The sequence below is a fragment of the Cyprinodon tularosa genome, unplaced genomic scaffold, assembly GCF_016077235.1.
Source record: "Cyprinodon tularosa strain WSP-4 unplaced genomic scaffold, ASM1607723v1 ctg556, whole genome shotgun sequence".
Taxonomy (NCBI): domain Eukaryota; kingdom Metazoa; phylum Chordata; class Actinopteri; order Cyprinodontiformes; family Cyprinodontidae; genus Cyprinodon; species Cyprinodon tularosa.
Genome location: NW_024039292.1, coordinates 294,593 through 313,750, shown reverse-complemented (window position 1 = coordinate 313,750; position 19,158 = coordinate 294,593). Strand labels below are relative to the sequence as shown.

The window sequence follows — 19,158 nt, the reverse complement described above, 5'->3', positions numbered from 1 at the left end:
GTGTGTGTGAGCTGTGATTGACACTCCATCAGACGCTCCTCTGGCTGTGATTGGTTGTTTTGAGTCGTCCCGAATTATTCTTTCCAGATCGAAATAGAGGCAGTATGCGGGACCAATTGAAGCAGTTTTTTTCACAGGTTACATATCACATGTACTGCTGTCTGGGCATAGGGACAGTTTTAGCCAATATGACAAAAAAGTGATTTTTAAAAACTTACAGACTTCAGCTTTAATGGTGCATCTCCCAAATGTCACCGCCGCAACGACGCTTTTATTGGTTCCGCTATCGGAACGGAACCATTAATGGCGAGCCGTTATTTTGTTTTAAATTTTAAAAAAAAATCCAATTTTTATGTTTTATTTAGATTACAAAAGTAAATCGTAATAAAAATAATCCTATTTATGATGTTTTAAAAATTAAGACCTACGAAAGACTGATTTAAGACATTTTAATACCAATTACGGCCTTAGTTTTATTTAGAAGAATTCAATGCCTTTTAAGACTTTTTAAGGACCCGCAGGAACCCTGCAGTCTGTTTAAAATTGATGTGTGTGTATATATGAAGAACTGCATACTACTTGGATGTTAAATAATTGCCATCATGGCTTTTTCAAGCTGCTGCCTAACTTTGTGAAGCAAAGTGAGTCCAGTAGAACTTTTTATTGCCTACCTGGAATGGGTATTTATTATGGGTATGCTGGTCTGACCGGTTGTGATTAACCCCCTATTTTGCTCCTTCAAAGTGTTCTTATCTCTGTCAGCTTTTAGCATCTCTGGCCACTAAAATAACATCAGGTAGGAGCATCAAAAGCAGGCAAACACCTCCTGAATGTGTTATTTGTCATGTAAAAGAAAATGCATGGCACTTGTAATACTTTTGAATACTGACATCAGCACTTTTACATTATTTTATGGTTAAATTCAATTCAGTTTATTTCTATGGCGCTAATTCGCAACACATGTCACCTCCAGGCACTTTCCAGTTCACCAGATCATCCAGTCAGATTGATTCACAGTTTTCTATCTAAGGAAAAGTAGCTGATTGCATCAACTCATTGACTCTTCATCAATCCCTCACACTAAGCATGCTTGTAGCAACAGTGGAGAGGAAAAACTCCCTTTTACCAGGAAGAAGCCTCCAGCAGAACCAGGGTAAGTGTGAGCGGCCATCTGCTGAGGCCCACTGGGGTTCAAGGAGACAGAAGCAGACATAGAAAAAGCAGCTGTAAAAGGCAGCAGCATCCAGGAAACACACAGCCAGGCAGACGATTCAAAGCTTCCTGCTCTAATTACCAATTCTTTGAGGCTTCATTCAGTGGACAGTAAAAAACGTCAACTTTTTAATCAATTATTGTTCTAATAATGATGAAAACTTGAATGCAATTGGAAATTTGACCGTAGGAGTTATATTGATCACACTAAGGATGCTTGTAGCGACAGTGGAGAGGAACAACTCCCTTTTAACAGGAAGAAACCTCCAGCAGGACCAGGCTCACCATCTGCCGAGGTGAATCTTTTATGATTTTGTTAAAAATAATCCAATGAATTTATATTTGCAGGAAAAAGAGTGATGAGCGGATCTGAACAGAGTCTCTATATTTCGGAGGAGTGCAGGAATCCTGGTGGGGACTGCAGCGTTTAATCCGGCCACTCTGCAAACTGTCTGCCGGGACATTTATAGCTCAGCCTGCTGAATGATGGCTGATGTTTCCTGCATCATAATAAATGCCCTTTTCCTCCCCACTCTGCACTTTATGGTCACAGTTATGAGGAGAAACTGCTGCTGCTCAGACATCAAACACCCAGATAAATATTTGAAGTCACCTAAATTAAACATTAAATATGGAAATTCATTTAAAATGAGAAGAAAATGAAGGAAAACTACAAAATAAGAACCGGAGGATTATCTGACAGACAAAAAATAGAGATGTAAAGCATGTAGAAGAGGAGCCACATTCCCCACGCAGCCGTGGGGATCATTTCCACATCTGCTGTGGGTAACAGAAAGGACAGAGTGAGCAGAAGTGGGTCAGTGGGAGCAGTCAGAGGGACTAGTTAACGGCACTTAACCAGTACTGTAAGCTCACCTTAACATCCGGGAGCATCTGCCTTACTTTGAACGTCGTTCTGGACCCTGTCAACATCTTTCTGGTTTGTTTTAGCAGCGAGTCTTGGTGTAAAAATATATATAAGAAGAAAAGCCGTTTTAGGCGAACGGCTGTGGGTTAGCGTCCTCCTCCGTTCATGTGATGATTTTAGCGGAGGGAGACCGTTAAAGCGGCGATGAGCAGCAGCGGACCGGTTCAGCGCCAACCGGCGGATTCTTCCTCCTCTTCTTCTTCGCCTCCTCCTGCTGAGCTCTTCGCTGTTAACAAACCGAGTGTTTTAGCTCTTTTCATCGCTCTCTGAGCGGACAGCATCCGTCTCTCAACCCGCACAGAGAGGAAAATAACAAAACAAGAGCACACCCTGCCTGAAAGCAGCCAGAACTCACCGAGCTGCTGATAGTTAGTCACTAACTGAGGGGGATGTGTTCACAGTTCCTACCGGGGGCCGTTCAATTTGGTTTGTTTGTTCCTTCGCCGCGGTGAAGCTGAGAGCAGAGCCGCGGAGTCGTCTTAAAGAGACAGTCTGCTGGCTCTGAACGCTGGGAAGGTTTTCTGTTAGAGCAAAAAATCCAAAGGAGACTAAAAGTGATGGTTTTGGAGCCGCTTTTAGTTGGAACATAAATCACGCTTTCAAAATTTGCTTTTTTCCAGCTTTTTAGAGATTCATTGAACTCACCATTACTCATCATAGAAGTTTAATGAGTAAAATCCATCCATATGGAGGACCATCTCTGCCATATTTAAAAATAAATAAATGCTCAATAAATAAATAAGTAAACAATGAATTGCCCCCAAAAATACCATAAACAAATAAATGTAGGTAGAAATTAAACAGTGAGAAATTAATGTATATAGCTTCTTTATTTATTCACCTTTGTAATAACTACCTTATTTATTTATTGTCCGTAATAGTCTTCAACTTTATTCATTTTTTAAAGTATTTATGTGCATGTTATAACATTTTTGTCTGTTTTATTCTTCCTTTGTATTTTTTTACCCTATTTATTTCTTCAATGCTATTTTCATTCTTTTTTATTTATTTCTGTCTGCATTTCTGCCTCATTATGCTAATGAGGAGGGGCTGTGTCTTAGAGCCCATTGGTTGGGACTAACAGCATGCAAAAAGCTGGCCAGCCGTTAAAAGTGGTGAATTAGCGGCAATTTTATTAAAGATTTCGTTGAGAAGGGAGTAATTTGCACGTGTCAGTTTAAATAAAGTAAAGAATAAAATTGTTAGAATTGATGCTTCTTTAGATAGTTTCATTTTTTGGGAGAAATATCTGACTCTTTACTTTTTTTAAAAAAAAGTATTTTTTTTTAATGAAAATGGAAATATATTTACATATATATTAACCAGGGGCAAGAATAAAGTTCATCATATATAGCCTTTGATCAGATATGTGGATTGTTCTGATATACTAATGGTCTGTTTTTTTTTTTTTTTTTTTTTTTGCATTTATCTGCATTCACTTAACCTTACGTCCAAATAATTGGCTCCAACTATTCATTTCATTTTAGGTTACCAGACGTTTACTTCCAATTAGGGAATTGAAATGGCACGAAATTGGCAATACCATGCATATCACAATACATGCGTAACGATATTCAGTCTTAGCAACTTTGTGAGAAACTCCAGAATACTCCAGTGGGGGAATCATCAATCACCTGGATCAAAGACTACCTGACAAACAGAAAACAGTTTGTTAGACTGAAGGCTCGGCTGTCTGAACAAGCAGTCAGCAGCACAGGAGCACCACAGGGGACGGTACTCTCTCCATTCCTTTTAACTCTGTACACCTCTGACTTCCAGGACTAGACAGAGTTCTGTCAGCTGCAGAAATACTGGGATGACTCTGCAGTCATTGGGCGCATCAGAGACGGACCAGAGGCTGAGAACAGAGAGCTGGTGAACCGCTTTATGGCATGGTATGGAAACAATCATCTTATCCTGAATGTCAACAAAACAAGGAGATAATTGTAGATTTCAGAAGAAACAACAAGTTGAATCCTGTTAACATCACAAAAGAAGGAAGTGGAGGAATATAAATACCTCGGTGTTCACCTGGACAACAAACTAGCCTGGAGACACAACAGTGAAGCCGTCTACAAGAAGGAACAGAGCAGATTGGACTTCCTAAGGAAGCTGAGGTCCCTCAGTGTTTGCAGTAAGATGCAGATACTTTGTTACTGTACGTACGTACACTTTTTAGGTATCTATACTTTACTCCATTACTTATTTTTCTTCCTACTTCTAACTTCTACTCATTACATTTCCACACAAGTATCTGTACTTCCTATTCCTTACATTTTTAAAACAAACATTACTCGTTACTCTTTGCCTCGGTTTAATGTTTATAAATATTTATTTCCCGTCATGTGCTCCATCCAATGCAGATCATTGGCTCCACCCACATCTAGTGAAAACTAGTGTGATTGGATGAGTCATAGAACGCAAACACTCATTGGTTAGCTAAAGGAAATCATCAGAAGCAAGCAGGAGTTCTTCAAACTGCTAACGGGAATTGTCTATGCCATGCTACAATGTGGGATTCAGAAAAAGATGTTGAAAGGTCGGACACAGGCGAAAGCGTATCGGGAGACGGAGACCAACAAGACCTCCCTCATCCTTGGCCCTATCTCAAAGAATTTATCAAAATAGTCAAAATATTGTATTTTATTATATTTTATCATTATATTAAAAAAAACTGAAAATGTTAGAACTGTACATTTACAGTCATATGTTTATATTACTGTTTTTATATATATTTTTTACTCTTTTTTTAAGGCTGCAGTGAGCTGTTCCAAATTAAATTTCTTTTTGTTTTACACTTGTGTAAACAATATGACAAATAAAATCTGTCTAAGTCTAAGAAATATTTAGCTTTAAAAATTGTATAGTACCATCTGGCTGTTTTTTTTTTAAAGGTTACTTTAAATACTTTTATACTTTAAGTAGTTTTTGGAGCACATACTTTTTCACTTTTAGAGTTCAATTAAATACCTCAACTTTTACCAGTGTTTTTACAGTAAACTTCTTTACTTCTACTTAAGTAACAAATGTGTACTTCTGACACCACCGGTAAGATGCAACATATCTTCTATAAGTCTGTTGCGGAGAGTCGGATCTCTTCCTCCATCCTCTGCTGAAGTAACAGTTTTAGAGATAATGACTTAGAAAAAGCTCAACAAGCTATTTAAGATGACCGGCTCTGTTCTAGAAACTCCTCTAGAACCTCTGGAGATTATTTCACAAAGATAATTCTTCATAAAGAGAAGAAGATTATGGACAGTAATAGTGAGCATCCTCTTCAGAAGATTTGCCTTCAGTAAGAGGTTTCTCCAGATCAGTTGCAAGACAGACAGCTATCATCTTGTCCACAGCTGCCAAATCCTGGAAAAAATAACCTATGAGTTACTGCATCATTTCATTTCCCTTAGGGATTAATCAAGGATTTTTTAATTGAAATGAATTATCCTGTGCTATCTCTATAGGTATGCTACCTCCCCCTTGAGCCTGTTCTCCATGTCACTCAGTGGAGTAGCAACTATGGAGTTTATGTGTCCATCTGTGCAAAAAAATAAAACAACAAAAAATTTACAAATTAGACTTGGTTCCTATCCAGGGCCAGTCAGTAGACCTTTTTTTTTTTTTTTTTCAAAAACATCACAACTGTAGTTTACGGAAGAAGAATAGGGCCACTGAAAAAAAAAAAAAAAGTTTACTGATTTTTTTATTTTATTTTAGTTTAGTATGGGAAAAAAGTCAGAATTCTGAGAAAAAAAAGTCAGAATTCTGAGAAAAAAAAGTCAAAATTCTGAGGAAAAAAAGTCAGAATTCTGAGGAAAAAAAGTCAAAATTCTGAGGAAAAAAAGTCAGAATTCTAAGAAAAAAAAGTCAGAATTCTGAGAAAAAAAAGTCAGAATTCTGAGAATAAAAAGTCAAAATTCTGAGGAAAAAAAGTCAGAATTCTGAGAAAAAAAAGTCAGAATTCTGAGAAAAAAGTCAAAATTCTGAGGAAAAAAAGTCAGAATTCTGAGAAAAAAAAGTCAGAATTCTGAGATTAAAGTCAGAATTCTGAGAAAAAAAAGTCAAAATTCTGAGGAAAAAAAGTCAGAATTCTGAGAAAAAAAGTCAAAATTCTGAGGAAAAAAAGTCAGAATTCTAAGAAAAAAAATTAAGAATTCTTAGGAAAAAGTCGGAATTCTGAGAAAAAAAGTCAGAATTCTGAGAAAAAAGTCAGAATTCTGAGGAAAAAAAGTCAGAATTCTGAGATTAAAGTCAGAATTCTGAAGAAAAAAAAGTCCGAATTCTGAGATTAAAGTCAGAATTCTAAGAAAAAAAAGTCAGAATTCTGAGAAAAAAAAGTCAGAATTCTGAGAAAAAAAAAGTCAAAATTCTGAGGAAAAAAAGTCAGAATTCTGAGAAAAAAAAGTCAGAATTCTGAGATTAAAGTCAGAATTCTGAGAAAAAAAAGTCAAAATTCTGAGGAAAAAAAGTCAGAATTCTGAGAAAAAAAAGTCAGAATTCTGAGAAAAAAAAGTCAAAATTCTGAGGAAAAAAAGTCAGAATTCTAAGAAAAAAAATTAAGAATTCTTAGGAAAAAGTCGGAATTCTGAGAAAAAAAGTCAGAATTCTGAGATTAAAGTCAGAATTCTGAGAAAAAAGTATGAATTCTGAGATTAAAGTCAGAATTCTGAGAAAAAAGTAAGATTTCTGGCTTTGTTCCCATACTAAATTGAAATAAAATTTTAAAATCAGTAAACTTTTTTTTTTTTCCAGTGGCCCTAATACTCTTCCGTAGTAGTTGGAATATGATTCCAGTTAAATATTTGTGTTTTCTGATTTTATTTTCTTCCCGCCAGTATAACAGAAAAAAATCTTTTCATAGTAATGGAAGTTAAAAACTAGAAGATTACGCTAAAAGCTACTCTCTATTCAGCAGCACACCCAACGACACTGGGATTATTTTATAAAACCATATTCAAGAATCTTTGTTATTAGGAAACCATAATAAAATATTGTCAAGACTCCGGGCTCAAAATGTACAAATAATCCACCGGAATTCAAACACTCATGGGAAAAAAGGATGAGAATCCGTAGAAGACGCCCTGAGAGAAAAATTGGAAGAGAAACTCATAAGAAAGATGAGAGTACTTACGGAAGATATGATACTTACTCAGAGGAAATGTATTATTTATTATAAAGTGCAGTTAGTGCCACAGCGTCTTGGTAGAGATTTTTTTTTATCGTTGAAATGTGGAAAACGAACCATTATATATTTAAAAGTACATATAACGTGGTTAAATAAATGTACGTGAATGTAATTTTCAAAGACTACATTTATTATCCCTAACAGAGCACTTTGCTCTCAATCTGCAGGTTTACTAGTGGTTCCTAGAATTTCTAAAAGTAGAATGGGAGGCAGATCTTTTAGTTATCAGGCTCCTCTCCTGTGGAACCAACTACCAGTTTTAGTCCGTGAGGCAGACACCCTGTCTACTTTTAAGGCTAGGCTTAAAACTTTCCTTTTTGATAAAGCTTCTAGTTAGAGTGGCTCAGGTTATCCTGATCTATCCCTATAGTTATGCTGCTATAGGCTTAGACTGCTGGAGGACATAGGGACCCCTTTTTCATCATTCTGCTTCATTCTATCTCTCCTATTCTGCAGAATCTGTTAGTTCAATCTCTAACGTTCTGCTCTCTCTGCTTTTTCTCATAGTAGCTTCATCTGGTCTGTTCCTGTTTGACTGTGACTCCATCCTGGAGAGAAATATCAGCTGTACTGCTGCCATCATCACCTTTGTTTATAGATGTTTTTTTCAGTATAGTTCTATTTCTCTGACTGTGACTAACTGGATGTGCTCTCTTCATCCTCTGACATGGGAGCTGGCTCGGAGCTCATCTGCCTGGCTGCGTGTTTCGTGTGGAGCTGATTTACAGCTGCTTTTTGTATCTCTGCTCCTGTCTCCTTGACCCCCAGTCGGCCTCAGCAGATGGCCGCTCACACTGAGCCTGGTTCTGCTGGAGGTTTCTTCCTGTTAAAAGGGAGTTTTTCCTCTCCACTGTTGCTACAAGCATGCTTAGTGTGAGGGATTGCATTGGAGTCAATGAGTCGATGCAATCTACTGGTTTTCTTTAGATAGAAAACAGATCAATAAATAGATCAATATGTGCCCCGTGACATCAGTAGATGTAACATTAATTCATTTAAAACCAATTCAAATATTTAATTTACCACACAATTATAAATAAAAAATTATTAATAAAACAAGTAAAAGTTATTTGGAAAATACATCTATTTAAAATGAAGATAATTACTTCGATGGACGGACGGACGGACGGACGGACGGACGGACGGACGGACGGACGGACGGACGGACGGACGGACGGACGGACGGACGGACGGACGGACGGACGGACGGACGGACAGACAGACAGACAGACAGACAGACAGACAGACAGACAGACAGACAGACAGACAGATAGATAGATAGATAGATAGATAGATAGATAGATAGATAGATAGATAGATTGATAGATTGCTGTCAATAATCCAACCACAAAGGACAGTTTTAACATATTGCCACAATGGAGAGAAAACAGCCATGGCCTTAAGGAAGCCACTGCTGCTGCCCAGTAATCATGGAAGACTCATAAAAAACAGTTTGCAAAACATTCCAAATGGACCACAGGATATCTGGAACAATGGAGATGATGCTTTTACTTTTTTCTGCGTTTAACAGAACAGAAACGCTGATGGAAAAATCTCCTTTCCTGAGGAGAGCTGTGAACGAGTTGTTCCCACAATATCTATGTATTTATCTGTGGATATTGGCGTCGTACTATTTGTTATTTTGGTGTTTTATGTTGTTGTTTTTTTTTGTTTCATGAAGTAAATTAAACTGTTTGTCCATATATATAATAAGAAGGGAGGAATACTACTGTGCAGGGGCTAAATAAGGAAGTAGCAAACTGTGGTCAGTCATGAGCATCTCTGAGTGAAGGGTAGAAATATCCATCCATCCATCCATCCATCCATCCATCCATCCATCCATGAGAAACATATTTCGTCCAGTGTGTCCTGGGCCTCCTCCCGGTGGGACGTACCCGGAACACCTCACCAGGGAGACGTCCAGCAGCCATCTTAACCAGATGCCCGAGCCACCTCAACTGGCTCCTCTCGATGTGAAGGAGCAGCGGCTCTACTCTGAGTCGAGCTCCTCACCCTATCTCTAAGGGAGAGCCCAGACACACTACGGAGAAAACTCATTTGTATCCGGGATCTCGTTAATTCGGTCATGACCCAAAGCTCATGACCTTAGATGAGGGTAGGAACGTAGATCGACCGATAAATAGAGAGCTTTGCTTTTTGGCTCAGGGTGGAAGTAATGACGAAAAATCTAAGATCCGGTGTAAAAAAAAAACAAACAAAAAATATTTGATTTCAAGCAGGATAAGACTAAAAGAGAGCTGAACCGAAGCGCTAAAGCTGCCGAAGCTTTCAGATGTGGCTGCTAAATTAATCTTAGTCTCTACACTTTAATTATATCAACATTAGAAATAGATTGATGGATCGGTTCTTATCTTGATGCTTGGTCCGTTTGTGTTTTTTAGGAACAGGAATGTTCTGATAGGAGGCTCTGGGGTGGATGAACTAGAACTAAAGGTCGTGTTGATCAGTTTATTTCATTACTATCTGTGGGTTTTCCCGAACACTGAGCTGTTGCTTTACCGTCAGGCGTTGCAGGAAAAGCAGGCTCTATTTAGTAGCAATCATTTAGTTTCCTTATAGTTCACCCGTACTGCCAGCAGATGGCGACATGTCTGTTTATATCTGCTCATCACGCCCCATGCTGAAATTCTATTTAGTCACTGTCAGGACTGACACTCAGTGTTAATAACCTTATTTTAACAGGGTAAATAATCTTTTTTTATTAGCTTATAACATGAATACGACATTTTAACGTTATTACGGGCATTTTTAAATATTATTAAAACCACGATTCACTCTAGTTAAATAAATGGAGATCGATGGATTTTCTTTATTGTTAGCCTCGTGAGACCATCTCGATCTCGCGAGCTTTCAAGGTTTCACTCCCTAATCAGTCTGGAGACTCTCCGTTGAAGAAAATTTGGAGCCGTTCAGCAAACGAACGTCCAATCAGCGTTGGCTTTGAGGCGGGTTGAGGTGTGACGCAACGAGAAGCGCGACAGTTCAGTCTAAAGAACATGGCGGCTTCAGCCGATGAAACTAGCGTTAGCGTGGCTATCGAGCAAGTTTTATCGGAATTACAGAGTATTTCTTCACTGAAAGAAGAGCAAAACACTGCTCTGGAGGCTTTTCTCAGAGGAAAAGATGTTTTTGCTCTTCTCCCGACTGGTTTTGGCAAGAGTTTGATCTATCAATTGGCTCCTCTTTGTCGTCGCTCTGTTAGTACGTCATATGCTTCGTTGATCTGATTGGTTTATTTGGCCCGTCTATCACCAACATAGGCCAATCAGCTAACCAGTATTTTCGCCCCTTCCCAAAATTACTTCAACGGAAGGTTTCCAGATGGATATGAGGAGCAAATCCATCTGGCGGAGTCAGGTTACTCTATTGTGTCTTTGCAAAGCGAGAAAAGTTCATCATACGGTCTTTATTGCACGGTAATCAGCCCTGTTCTGATCTGGGCAGCGTTCGTTCCCCTTTACTTACAATAATGGAAAGTAGTCAGAGTCAAAACAGATTACAGACACTTTGGTTAAACAGTAACACGTTTTGACTAAACCTTGAGAAAGAATCTGGATTGTTATGGGAAGACGTATGTCTTGTCTACAAACACCCTCACTCAGGCATTGTGTGGCCTTGCAGATGAAACAGACTAAGAACCTTTTTTCACTGAGTATTTAGCATAAATAAATATATAAAATGAGAGAAATCTAAATTTTCTGACCACAAGCTTCAGTTCCAAGCTTTACATATTAAAAAAAATAAAAATAGGAGCTGAACTATCAGTAAAACCTCAGAGGAACGCGGTCATTTATCACAGCATGCATTAAATCCATTCAGACCCATCAGCCTTTCTGGTAAATCCTATTAAATAAAACAGGAAACAAAGCGATCATATGGCAGTCTGTAGACCTATTAGATTATTATCTGTCATCAGGTGGATTTTTCTAATCTGGTTTCAAAAAGCAGATTAAACATTCCTTATCCTGTTTCTCTTTATCCAGAATCCCTCAGTCTTTCACTTTAACCATAAAAGAGACAGATCTGTTCATTTAACAGCAACACCCTCTGGTTATAGGTGAGCAATACAGGTATGGTTAAAACAGGGAAGGAGGTGATCTAGAAGAAAACATGTTTAAATATCAAATCGTCTCTAGTTTTCTTTATGCCCAGATAAAAAGAAGCAAATGTTAAGGTTATCTTACCTTACCGGGCTCCTCGGACTAATCCGTGCAGGAAGCTTTTTCCTTTTCATCCACAGCCTTTTAGAAAAGGAACCAGCTCTCCGGCCGCTTTACAGAGACAGATCCTTCCCAGAAGCAAAAGGGAAAGTCTGAGTAATCCTGAGCTCCGCTGAGCAGGTGAGGAGATGGTTTCCTAGTGAACTCTAATATGGTCCGGATTTTAAACCACATGGGAAACTCTTTAATATTGCATCAGGGTTTCCGATTTCTCTAATACATAAACCAGTCACACACAGAGGACCGTGGATTATCTGAGCTGGGAGTTGTTCTCTCATATATAATGCAACAAGGTTAAGATAAAACAGAACAAATAGGACCAAAGTCCAACCTGAAAAGAAAAAAAAAACTTCCAGCTGATCTGATGTTTCATAGAGAGCTTTAGAAACTGGATCACTGCCAAACTGGGAGAAGTGTTTTAGGAAACATCTTTTAATGGTGTGGTTACGCGGTGTCGGCTTCTTAGGGAGGAGGGAAACAAGTAGAAGGACTGAAACTATTTACATGTGTTCAATATTTACTGGTTGCTTTAACCTTTGGCAGAAAACTGTGAGGGATTCTGGTTCTTAGTCATTTAAAATTAGAGTTGCAAGGCCAAAAAATTATGTTGCACACGTATCATTTAGCGCAGCTAATTCAGACTCTTTGAAGGTGCTGAGTGTGTTTAGTAAAGAGAAGAAGAGGGTTTCAGGCAGAATGACCATCCTACCCTGAGTAGTGAGCAGATACTCCTGCTAGTTCTACCCCTTCCCAACTCACTCGGTTCCAGAAAAGACGGATATTAATCAGGGAAATAAACTCAGCATCCAATAGAAAGTCCTCATTGATGGAGAGCAGATGATGTGATTCACCATGGCAACAGCAGGTTGGAAGCCTTTAAAGGAAAAGTCCGCTCATATTCAGAATTCAAAAATCAAAATCTAGATAAGTTTCAATAGATACTGTTCAATAAATGATCAGTGTTTTTAATTCAGAGTAATTTTCATGTGAATGTGCTTTACTGGAGGCATCCATGTTTGTCAAAGAACACTACTGCCACCTACTGGTTAGTGACGTCACGGTGCGGTATTGGCTGTTGATCAAGTCCCAGTGCTGTATCTGGTGTTTGTCACAACGCGCTATTATCCAAGTCATCTTGAAAACATTCTTCTTCCAAATGTTGGCTACATATTACCTGTTTTTTCTCTGGCCAGAAGTTCTTAGACTTAGATTTTATTTTGTCATTTTGTACAGTCAAGTGTTAAAAAAAAAGAAAGAAATTTTGTTCAGTACAGTTCTCTAGACTATTTAATTTTTTAAAGTGCAGGTAAGCAGCAGTGATATAAAAAAATTGTGATGAAAAAAAAGTGATGTAAACATATGACTATATAGTTAGTGATATGTTTCAGTTTCTTGTTTTTTTTTTTTATATAACCCATTTTACATAAGATTTAGCAGTCTAATGGCAGTGGTGCCAGGCAGTGATGGGAGTAACGGCGTTGAAAGTAACGGCGTTACTAACGCCGCTACCTTTTTTAGTAACGAGTAATCAAAATGATTACTCTTACTGTAACTATAACGCAGTTACAATTGCCGACTCCCCGTTACTGCACGTTACTCAGGTCGCACAATTAACCTTTTTTCATGATAGGACTCGTGCGCGCGTCATGAGAGAGGGAAGGATGGAGAGTGAGGAGGACTCCAGCAGCAAAACAGCGCTTTCCAGATGGAAATACCGGTGTTACGTCGAGCTGCGTTTCCCCATCAGATACGGTTTCTAGTTACTTTTATTGTGAGGTAACTCAGTTACTAACTCAGTTATTTTTTGGGAGAAGCAGTGTTGGGCACGTTACTTTGAAAAAGTAATTATTAGTTATAGTTACTAGTTACTTCTCCCAAAAAGTAACTGAGTTAGTTACTGAGTTACTCTACAATAGAAGTAACTAGTTAGTAGTAAAAGTAACTATTGCGTTACTTTTGCGAGTGTATGAAATTAATAACTGGGGATGTCTAATTCTGAAATCCTGTGTTTGGGTTGTTATAGATACTGTAACATGTAGCTATATCTATCTATCTATCTATCTATCTATCTATCTATCTATCTATCTATCTATCTATCTATCTATCTATCTATCTATCTATCTATCTATTCCATCCATCCATACATCTCCCTTTCTCCATATAGGCTAATGATCGTTCACGCTCTCCGTAGTTCCCCTGTGGCGCGAGCACAGGGCGGCTGTTACGCGCCTATAGCGAGCATGCGCGTTTCCTGTCGCTTGCGCGGTGAATCATGCCGCCTGCGCTGTGCGGAGATGCAGGGGAAACCGTATCTGATGAGGAAACGCAGCTCGACGTAACACCGGTATTTCCATCAGGAAAGCGCTGTTTTGCTGCTGGAGTCCTCCTCACTCTCCATCCTCCCCTCTCTCATGACTCGCGCACGAGTCCTATCATGAAAAAAGGTTAATTGTGCGACCTGAGTAACGCGCAGTAACGGGGAGTCGGCAATTGTAACTGCGTTATAGTTACAGTAAGAGTAATCATTTTGATTACTCGTTACTAAAAAAGGTAGCGGCGTTAGTAACACTGTTACTTTCAACGCCGTTACTCCCATCACTGGGGAGAGGTAACTAGTAACTATAACTAATTACTTTTTCAAAGTAACGTGCCCAACACTGGTGCCAGGTGGGCATGCGCTTTTGTGCCCTTTGGACCAGTGAGGTGGTGTTTCCAGTCCAGGTGAGGGTGTCTGTGATGAATGTGGTGCTGCTGGCCACCTCTACAGCTGAGCTGTTGATGAGCAGTGGAGCGTGGTTAGGCCGGTTCTTCCTGAAGTCCACCATGATCTCCTTGGTCTTCTCCATGTTCAGGATCAGGCTGTTATCTCTGCACCACCAGCTGCTCCACCTCCTCTCTGTAGTCCAGGTCGTTGTTGTCTCTGATGAGGCCCACCACCGTGGTGTCATCTTCAGGATGTGTATCAACTCCTGTTTTTTTTTTTTTTGATGATGGTTGTAATTATCGATGGATGCAGATGCTGCGCTTTGTCTTTGAGGAGCTGTCTCCACATATAAGATATATGCTTTCCATTTGTGAAAGTTGATGGATTCAAGTTGTTTGAAAACTGATCTGTTATGGAGTGAATTTTGTTCCGATATTGTTACTAAGAACATGATTTGTAAATGGGAATATATATAAAAAAAAATGCAACAAAGAAATAAACCTTTTAATAAAATGGACCCAGATAGTATCTTTTCAACTTATTTTATTATTTTTTCCCAGATATTTATGAAAAGAAACATCTAATAGATGCAAAGACGCATTTCTATTGGTCAGCTAGTACTTGGCAACTTTGTTGGTCAAGAATGAGACTTGAAGTAAAGAAAATATGATCTGTAAAATGCTATTTAAAATCACAGAGAAGTCATATTTAAATGCCAAAACTATTTATCAGACGATATTGTCCAAAAATTTAGAAAATGTCTATATAAAAAAAAAATGTATTTCGTTATCTTCTGCAGGCCAGTTAGTTCTACGTCAGCCTGAACACCTAAATTCAGCCAATCATATATCAACAGTCATCTGTCAATCAATTTTTTTCTGTCATAGCATCTTGATTTATATGTCGCAGCTAATATACGCAACGGTTGAAATAAGAATAATTTCCTTTCCCATTGAGTTGCATCCCAGTGTTTACGGGGATGGACGTCTGTGTCTTCGGCAGGCGTAGAGCTAACAGAACTGGCAGCGTTGCGAGGCAAGGGCTCAAACATGTACGGCTGGAAGCCTTTTACACCAAACCACACTCCTCTTCCACAACATCTTCGTCCCCGCTTTCCTCCTCTAAATAAAAAATGGATGACGGAGGAGACTCATCCACGACCTCCGACACTAAACTCTCCTCCTCTTGCATGTTTCGGTTGTCCATAGCATTCCTTGACAGCGTCGTTTCTAAGTCACAAATTTGGGAACCTACTAGCACTAAGTTGCTAACTGGTTAGCAAGATGCTACATTCAGGCCCCGTCCACACGAAGTCAAACCCTGGCCTAAACGCACAAATTTTTCACCAAACCAGCCTCTCATCCATACGAAGCCGGCGTTTCGGGGGTCTGTAAACAATCTTTTTTTTATTAAGCCTTCAGAGTGGGAAGATTTTGAAACGCAGTTTTCGCGTTTCCATCTTTAAGCTCTAACCGCATTTTTTTTTTATTTTTATTTTTTTACACGCATGCGTCATAGCGTCGCCTCTAAACATGCATGCGCAACACAGTATAACAACAACAATGGCGCCGTACTGTGTTGAATGGTTGCTGCTCATGCTACTCACCCTGCTGTCGGGCTTACAACAGAATCTTCTTCTTCTGGAATATCTCCAGGAAGAACAGAGCAATATCGACCACATAGTTCAGCACCTGAATTTGACTGAACCACGAAAATGGACCCGCAGGGCAACCATGTATAAATATTAGTGGGCATGCCCAACATTTCGTCGCCTATTTTTGCTTTGGCACCACAGCGCCACTTACAGGCCTGGCATACATTTTGCAGCGTTTTCATGCATTCGTGTGGTCGATCACATTTATTTTACGTCTCCATCTTTACAACAAACGTTCTGGAAAATATTAGCGTTTCGTGTTCGTTTTGACTTCGTGTGGACGAGGCCTCACTTTATTGACTCGTGTAAAGCCGGGCACCACTCGGGAGAATTTGGAAATGCAACGATTTGTAAAAAATGAAAAATCTGAGAAAACGTTTTTTGATTGAGAATTTTAATTACTGGATTGCTTTTTTTTAATTTCCGTATATAAAAAAAGTGTCCTTTGCAAGAATAATGAAACAAACTTCACTCCATAATCTGTAACAATTCCAAGGTTTCCACCTTAGCATTGTGTTAATGAAACACAGCTGCATGTTTCCATAGAGGTTGAAACACTAGGATGATGATGAGTAAACCTGATAAGTTAGTAGCACCTCGCTGCTCATTTCTACTAAAATCAAAGAGGCATGAAAGTTTTAAAAAGTCCTTTTCCACACAGATTTTTAATTTACAATAAAAAAAATTGTTTGGATGCCTTTATTTTTGGACTAAATTAATTAGATTAAACAGTTTTATAAGTTGATGAGGAGCAGATGTTTATGAAGTTCTGAGAAGTTAAAATCTAAAGGTCAAAAAGGCTCAGTTAATTTTTATAACCAATAGAAATGAGAAAAGAAAAGAGACATTAGATCCTTGAAATACGATGAGAATTTATTCAAACGGTGCAAAAAATAGTCAAAATACCTAACATAAAATCTGATGTTCTTTCTATCCAGATTGCACTGTCAGACAGCCTTTCAGTTTTCTAAAACAAACAAAAAAAATTTAAAGACAGAAAATAATAAAAAAAAAAAAAGTACAGAACAAATGAAAACAAAGAAAAAAAGAAATCAGGTTAAGATAACGCACAAATTTGGTAGAATGGTTCGCCATTTACATGCAACGCTTCCAGTCCCAAGCAGCTTGGAAGGTTTCCCTCCAAAATTCCTAGAAAAATATACGGAGTCTGTTATGACGCAAACTGATTTGGATCCATTTTCTTCTCTTCGTCCAAGAAAAAAAGATCAGAGTAAAAAAAAAAAGAAAAAAAAAGGAGTTTAACTGAAGCAGACTGATGGCTGCAGCGTCGAAATTTACAAATTTAGAAAGCGACAAACAAAAGCTGGACTTCTAGACAATTAGCCAGAAAGAACATCCTAAATGATCTCAACTAAACTTCCCACAAGGAAAAAAACTATTTAAATGAACAAGAAATTCTCACTATAAATATATATATATTTATATTCTCAAATTGCTATGTCAGTATTAAAGAAATTATTTTTGAGCCTCAAGTATCAAAAGGCCCATGTAGGGGGGGGCTCCGTCACGTTCAAACCCCAAATCCAGGCTCCTTTACAAGCTTATTCTCACAACTGTAGAAGTTTCCAACAAAATACATTCTTACCCTTTTTGTTTTTTTCTTCTAAAAACACTGTAAAACTTTGGGCTTACAAAAATAACTCGAACATATTTATTCAACCTCTGGAGCTCTGCAGGGATTTTCTTCTTAAATACAAAAAAGTAAAAGTCCGTTTTGTCACAGAAACACATCGAACTGATCGTTTAGGAGCCGATTTGGAGGAACGGAGAGAAGAAAAAAAACGACAAACAAAGCGAAAACATTTCTTTCCTTGGTTTAGTAATTCCTGTGCATCACAGACTCACATTCACATGGATGAAGCGTTTTGTTTTTTTTTTTAGGGGAAACGTCAGCGTCTCGTCGTAAAATTGGACGAACGGAGGAAAGATGGCCGTTTCTCAGAGCAGCTTTAGTGTTCAGACGACACTAATGAACATCACTTCAGGGGTTTAGTGTTTGAAAACAGGAGCTCATACCGAAAAAAAAAAACAAAACAAGATCGCCCTCTAGTGGGCAAGGCAGTGAATTGCATACTATTTGTGCTTTTCTAACAACCTCGATGAGAGAAGACTGAACCAAGCAGAGCAACTGGAATCCAACATCATGGCTTCTTGTGGTGAAACGTTAAACGACAAGACGCCAGAATCGACAACAGTCTATAATTAACCAGGAAGACTAATAAATCCACCCAATTATCGGCTTATTTCTAGCTCCGACTGCGAGTAACGAATGACGGATGGGACATTGTGCTATATAGTTCTGCAGACGTCTGTCGGAGAACGGATGTTTGGAAAAAATGATGTTGACTGGAGGGAAGCTGGTGGATAAAATTTATATTTGGAGTTGGCAGTGTCTGCAGAGATGATCCGAGGTAAAAAAAAATAAAAATAAAATCCAGACAACATCTGGGAAAGTGCTTAAACTGCACAGAAGGAAAGTGAATTTACCGGAGCGTTAAAAACACCTGAAGGGTTTTAAAGATGCGCTCTGAAGGATCAAACCTTTCCTTCTACTGTTTGTTTATCCACTGAAATGGGAGTATTTTTAAAATCTCATGGCTGACGAAGTATGGAAGAGGATTAGGGCCAGTGGAAAAAATTTTTTTTTACTGATTTTTAAATTTTATTTCAGTTTAGTATTGGAAAAAAAGTCAGAATTCTGACTTTTTTTTTGGTCAGAATTCAGTCAGAATTCTGAGATTAAAGTCAGAATTCTGAGAAAAAGCCAGAATTCTGACTTAAATCTCAGAATTCTGTGAAAAAAGTCCGTTTTCTCAGAATTCTGACTTTTTTTTTGGTCAGAATTCAGTCAGAATTCTGAGATTAAAGTCAGAATTCTGACTTTAATCTCAGAAATTTGAGAGAAAAGTCAGTTTTCTCAGAATTCTGACTCTTTTTATTGTCAGAATTCAGAGATTAAAGTCAGAATTCTGAGATTAAAGTCAGGATTCTGAGAAAAAAGTCAGAATTCTGAGATTAAAGTCAGAATTCTGACTTTAATCTCAGAAATTTGAGAGAAAAGTCAGTTTTCTCAGAATTCTGACTCTTTTTATTGTCAGAATTCAGAGATTAAAGTCAGAATTCTGAGATTAAAGTCAGAATTCTGACTTAAATCTCAGAATTCTGAGAAAAAAGTCAGTTTTCTCAGAATTCTCTTTTTTTTTGTCAGAATTCTGA

At 38.3% G+C, this 19,158-nt stretch overlaps 1 protein-coding gene across 2 annotated transcripts in view; it reads right to left on the bottom strand.

Moving 5' to 3' along the window:
• Positions 1-11,792, bottom strand: part of mtmr11 (myotubularin related protein 11) — a 92,893-nt gene extending 81,101 nt beyond the window's left edge. The window contains exon 1 of one of the 2 annotated variants that reach the window (XM_038305330.1): positions 11,528-11,792. Coding sequence is in view for 1 of the 2 variants with exons in the window: in XM_038305329.1 (XP_038161257.1) it covers positions 2,089-2,145 (57 nt within the window). In the remaining variant the exon portion in view is untranslated. Of the gene's footprint in view, positions 1-2,088; positions 2,291-11,527 lie in introns of those variants that run through there. The other variant, XM_038305329.1, reaches the window with a different exon arrangement.
• Between the last annotated feature and the right edge of the window lie 7,366 nt (positions 11,793-19,158).